Source organism: Anolis sagrei, chromosome 3, assembly GCF_037176765.1.
Source record: "Anolis sagrei isolate rAnoSag1 chromosome 3, rAnoSag1.mat, whole genome shotgun sequence".
Classification (NCBI taxonomy): Eukaryota; Metazoa; Chordata; class Lepidosauria; order Squamata; family Dactyloidae; genus Anolis; species Anolis sagrei.
Genome location: NC_090023.1, coordinates 205,141,720 through 205,147,965, shown reverse-complemented (window position 1 = coordinate 205,147,965; position 6,246 = coordinate 205,141,720). Strand labels below are relative to the sequence as shown.

General features: G+C 44.3%; 1 protein-coding gene across 2 annotated transcripts in view; it reads right to left on the bottom strand.

Annotated features, from left to right (window-relative positions):
- Positions 1–4,514: 4,514 nt before the first annotated feature.
- Positions 4,515–6,246, bottom strand: part of GFRA1 (GDNF family receptor alpha 1) — a 272,424-nt gene continuing 270,692 nt past the window's right edge. For both annotated transcript variants that reach the window (XM_060768491.2, XM_060768492.2), the window contains exon 9: positions 4,515–5,994. In XM_060768491.2, coding sequence (XP_060624474.2) covers positions 5,824–5,994 — 171 coding nt within the window. In that variant the 3' untranslated portion in view covers positions 4,515–5,823. The remainder of the gene's footprint in view (positions 5,995–6,246) is intronic.

Here is a 6,246-nt window from a genome sequence, read left to right as displayed (position 1 = left end):
GAAGCAATATGTACTAGAAAAGTCAAACCAGATAGGAGTTTTCCATTCCAGGGGGTGCTTTACATAGACTTCCAGATATTGTTGGACTGCAACATCTATTCAGTGTTAATGGTGGTAAGGAAAGCTGGGAAATGCAGCTCAAACATATCTGGTGAGCTATATCATTCCACCCCATCCTTAAGGATGCTCGTTGTGAAGAGTTTGGCAATATTTAGACTGGGTTTTAGTGTGACCCTCATTTAGGCAGAGGGCTCTTAAAATGTCAATGATTATAGCTGACTGAAGAGCAAGTTCAGTTCAGAACAGGATTGCTATACAAATAAAAATGCTATTTCCACTCAAACAATATATCTTTAGGAATCTCTTGGTACTCCATTGGAACTCTATGGTCAACTTCTTCTGGAAATGTGCTACAGAATTGCAATGGAAAACCTTGAGATTCTTGGTGGGGGATGGGGACCTAGAGATTGCTAGAGATAACATTTAAATCAAATCAGTGAATAATCAAACCCATACATGTGGAGGGCTGACCGTATAGTATGGAGTTTTCAGTAATGGATTCCAAGACAAGATGATTTCAGTGGTGCAAGAATTCCTTATTTAAGCCCATTTCTCCCTCCTCATTCACTGTGTGCACAAGTAGCTCAGTTCATAGGTTAAACTGGATGCATATACAAATATCAGCTGATTGGAAATGTAATATCCAGCATATGAGGATGGCATGCACATCTCCACCCCCAAGCTGGTAGAAAACTAGTTACCATGTTCCAGCTTTCTTCTGAGCTTATGGTTTTCCTATAACAATTGGGAGAAGGAATTGAAAATGAACAAAGCTTTGTATCTCCCACTTCTTTCTCAGAATTAAATATAAGCAGATAATGGTGTTTCTTTAAAGTAATTAAGATTCAGGTCATTTTTATTCAACAAACAGTAAAATAACTAAACTGTATAATTACAATAAAGAAGACCAGCAATTGTATCATCAACATCCTTTAACAAAACAAGTTTCTATTTCTTTAAATATTACTTACTTACTTACTTAGGCGATCCCTCGTTGGACGAGTAAGATGGTCTTCCATCATGGGTTTCCTTGTGGGTCCGCATGTGGCTGTGGAGCCCTATTCTTGCTCTGCATCTTCTTCCGCAGTGAGGGCATTGGTTTCCAGGTGGAAGGCGGTCCCGGTCGGGGTTGGCTTGACGCGCCTTCCTCCTGGCACGTTTCTCTCTTTCACCCTCCACTCGTGCCTCCTCGAATTCTGCAGCACTGCTGGTCACAGCTGACCTCCAGCTGGAGCGCTCAAGGGCCAGGGCCTCCCAGTTCTCAGTGTCTATGCCAGAGTTTTTAAGGTTGGCTTTGAGCCCATCTTTAAATCTCTTTTCCTGTCCACCAACATTCCGTTTTCCGTTCTTGAGTTCGGAGTAGAGCAACTGCTTTGGGAGACGGTGGTCAGGCATCCGGACAACGTGGCCTGTCCAGCGGAGTTGATGTTGGAGGACCATCGCTTCAATGCTGGTGGTCTTTGCTTCCTCCAGCACGCTGACGTTTGTCCGCTTGTCTTCCCAGGAGATTTGCAGGATTTTCCGGAGGCAGCGCTGATGGAATCGTTCCAGGAGCTGCATGTGACGTCTGTAGACAGTCCACGTCTCACAGGCATATAGCAGGGTTGGGAGGACAATAGCTTTATAGACAAGCACCTTAGTATCCCTACGGATGTCCCGGTCCTCAAACACTCTCTGCTTCATTCGGGAAAATGCTGCACTTGCAGAGCTCAGGCGGTGTTGTATTTCGGCGTCGATGTTGACTTTGGTGGAGAGGTGGCTGCCAAGGTAGCGGAAATGGTCGACATTTTCTAATGTTACACCATTAAGCTGTATCTCTGGCATTGGAGAGGGGACGGCTGGTGACTGCTGGAACAGCACTTTGGTTTTCTCGATGTTCAGTGACAGGCCAAGCTTTGTGTATGCTTCTGCAAAGGTGTTGAGAGTGGCTTGTAGATCTTCTTCTGTATGCGCACAGACGACATTGTCATCAGCATACTGGAGTTCTATAACAGATGTTGTTGTGACCTTGGTTTTGGCTTTCAGTCTGCTGAGGTTGAATAGCTTGCCGTCTGTCCGATAGATGATTTCCACTCCGGTGGGAAGCTTCCCATCAACAAGGTGAAGTATCATGGCGATGAAGATGGAGAATAAAGTTGGGGCAATAACACATCCCTGTTTGACACCCGATTCCACTTTAAATGGGTCACTTTGGGGGCCATTGCTGTCCAAGACTGTTGCCATCATGTCATCGTGGAGGAGCCGCAAGATGTTCACAAATTTGCTTGGGCACCCGATTTTTTGGAGGACGGTCCAGAGAGCGCTGCGATTCACTGTGTCGAATGCCTTTGCAAGGTCGATGAATGCCATGTACAGGGGTTGGTTTTGTTCCCTGCATTTTTCTTGGAGCTGTCGTGCAGTGAAGATCATGTCCACAGTTCCTCTGGAGGGGCGGAAGCCGTTCTGGGATTCTGGGAGGGTGTCTTCTGAGAGGGGCAGAAGGCGGTTTGCAAGGATTCTTGCGAGGATTTTTCCAGCAGAGGTTAGAAGGGAGATACCTCGATAGTTTCCACAGTCTGTTCTTTCCCCTTTTTTGAAGAGGGTGATGATGGTGGCATCCTTGAAGTCTGCTGGGATTTTCTCGGTCACCCACACTTTTCCTATGAGCTGGTGGAGTTGGTGTGTCAGCGCAGGTCCTCCCTCTTTAAAGATTTCAGCGGGGATCCCATCCGGTCCGCTGGCTTTGTTGTTCTTTTGTTGGCTGATGGCATTGCTGACTTCTTCCAAACTAGGCAGTGCTGCAAGCTCATCCCTGGTTTGTTGTTGCGGGATTTGTGAGAGGACCTCTTCGGCCACACTGGAGCTGCGGTTTAGGAGGCTTTGGTAGTGTTCTTTCCAACGTAGTGCAATTGACTTTTGGTCCTTCAGGAGTTTGGTTCCGTCTGATGAGCGTAGAGGCTGTATGCCATGGTTTCTTGGCCCATAGATGACCTTTGTGGCTTTGAAAAATCCTTGAGCATTATGGGTATCTGCCAGGTGTTGGATTTCTTCAGCCTTCTTTGTCCACCAGATGTTCTTGAGTTCTCTTGTCCTTCTTTGGACCTCAGCTTTTGCACTGGCGTAGATCTTTTTCTTAGCAGCACAGTTGATGTCTCTCTGCCATGTTTGGAAGGCTTTCCTTTTCTTGTCAATTAGCTGTTGGATCTCGATGTCATTTTCATCAAACCAGTCTTGATGTTTCTTGGCTTGGTATCCAATAGTTTCTTCGCAGGCTTGGATGATGGAGGTCTTCAGTTTGTTCCAATGTTCCTCAACATTTTCGGGGTGTACTGTGGGTAGATGGTCCTTGAGTGCTGTTTGGAGATGGGCTCGTCTGGAAGGCTCCTGAAGGGCTTGGGTGTTCATTTTGCGCCTTGTCTTCCTTCCTTGGAGTCTACGCTTGGGAGCGATCTTGATAGCCATCGAGGATCGAATTAGCCTGTGGTCAGTCCAGCAGTCGTCAGCACCTGTCATGGCTCTTGTGAGGAGCACGTCACGGCGGTCTCTGGCGCGTGTGATTACATAGTCTAAGAGGTGCCAATGCTTTGACCGGGGGTGCTTCCATGATGTCTTGAACTTGTTTTTCTGGCGGAAGAGCGTGTTGGTGATGACAAGGTTGTGCTCCGCACATTTGGTGAGAAGCAGGATGCCATTTGAGTTGCTGTTTCCAACTCCGTCTTTTCCGATGGTCCCTGGCCACAGGTCGAAGTCTCGCCCGACTCTTGCATTGAAGTCCCCCAGGAGGATGATTTTGTCCTCCTTAGGTATCCCCGATAGGATGGTGTCCAGCTGACAGTAGAATTTCTCCTTGATGTCTTCGTCAGCATCTAGTGTTGGTGCATAGGCACTTATGATGGTTGCCCGTTGGTTTTTGGCAAGATCGATTCGGAGGGTTGAGAGACGTTCGTTGATGCCAGTGGGTACTTCGGTCAGATGTTTCACCAGATCATTCCTGATAGCAAAGCCAACTCCGTGCAGTCTTTGGTCTTCTTCGGGCAGTCCCTTCCAGAAGAAGGTGTAGCCTCCTTTTTCTTCCTTCAGCTGTCCCTCTCCTGCTCTCCGGGTCTCCTGAAGGGCTGCTATGTCGATGTTGAAGCGTCCCAGCTCCCTTGCAATGATGGCAGTTCTGCGTTCGGGGCGTTCACTGCCACTGTTGTCCATCAGAGTCCGTACGTTCCACGTACCGAAGTTCATTTTCCTTTTTTGGCCGCAGGGTGGTGACCCCACTGGACGCGGCAGTCCAGTCAGGGACTGGACATCTCCACCCCCAAGCATGCACATCTCCACCCCCAAGCTGGTAGAAAACTAGTTACCATGTTCCAGCTTTCTTCTGAGCTTATGGTTTTCCTATAACAATTGGGAGAAGGAATTGAAAATGAACAAAGCTTTGTATCTCCCACTTCTTTCTCAGAATTAAATATAAGCAGATAATGGTGTTTCTTTAAAGTAATTAAGATTCAGGTCATTTTTATTCAACAAACAGTAAAATAACTAAACTGTATAATTACAATAAAGAAGACCAGCAATTGTATCATCAACATCCTTTAACAAAACAAGTTTCTATTTCTTTAAATATATCCCCAGAAAGATAAAAGAATTTTAGATTACTGAAATATTCACAACAGTTGCTTCTTGTTAATATAGGATTATTCTTTTACCTCTTCTTAAGGCTAAATCAGGATAATCAGAAAAATAAAAGTAGAGTTAGAAAGTTTAATATCACTCTCTATTTCTGCAGAAATCTTTGAAGAAAATATGCGTATTATACTGGTATATGACTTGCAATGGCTTCTCAGCAAGGACTGCAAAACCACATACATTTATAAACATGGAAGAGAATGCTAAAACATGAAAACATTGGTAACCGTCTATAAACATGAATTTCACTCTCTGGGAAGACATTCATCATGTGTCAACAGCCTGCTCCTTTGTTATTTCAAAACGTAAGTAACTGAAAAATAATGATTATGAAATAATCAAGGCCAAAATTCACCTTGAAGTTCTTCACTGAAGGCCTCCCTTCTCTATAAAATCTCTCCTATGTGCTAGAGACATACATGCACATGGTGTGGATTACACAGTGCAAGTTGGGAATCCCAGACATTTGCTATCTCACCTATCTCTCATCTATATCTAGAATGTGACCTAAACCCTCCCAGGAAGCAACAGGTCCCCATTTTTCTCTAGCAATACTTTCACACTCATCAGACGTCATCGTATGGGCACTGAATCTGGCCAAGATGAACCTCTGCTCTACTTACAAGTAGCACAAAAGAACTATAATACTGATGTACAGACGGGACTGGAGAAATTCCCAAAATTGTACCTCAGATTCCAGAAATAAGAAAAAATGGCCTCATTATATCTGGGTACAACTGTAATAACAAGGGAAAGGAAAATGAAGGTGGAAACGAAGGAATCAAACCTGGATGTTATACATGCAAATTGACATTCCATCTCTTTTAAAACATGGCCATGTCCAAAAGCCTTCTGGGTTTGGAATGTAGTACTGCATCAAGTATTTCATAAAGCTTCTAAATATCACAAGAAGCTTCCTTTAAAAGTAAGAAATTAATAACAATCATAATAACAATACAATATGCCCATGAGGATAATGAGGATGATCCGGAACAATTTTTTTATCAGAGTGCCTCAACTTCTAGAACTGTAATCTTAGATCAACAACAGAGAAGGATAGGGAACAGATCCATTTCCGTTTTCTTTTTGCTTTGTACAAGTCCTTTGTTAAAGCAGATACCAGGATTCTGCTGAACGTGGCAGCAAGGAGAACGAGAGTGCAATTGCCGTCAGCATGGGAAGTGTGCTTGGCCTGAAGCTGATCTGCAGAGGAGATGAATTGTCGGCGGATATGTGACTGGTGGAGCCTCTTGCCACACTTTCTTTCCCAATTGCGTTCTGCAAGACACAACAGCTAACTTTGGTTAACACATGTCTAATATACTTCAGTTAGTTTCCAATAAATTTGTACATTACTTTGGTTGCATAGTTCTCTTTCCACTCAAGAATGGCAGGGGACTGGAATCATATGTGATTAACGTGCTCAAAAGCACAAAGATTTTGGGACCAAGTTCTAGCAAGGGAAAAAACAAATAGTGGGGGAAACAATACACTTCAGGGAAACTTTACTATTGATCTTCATATTAAAAA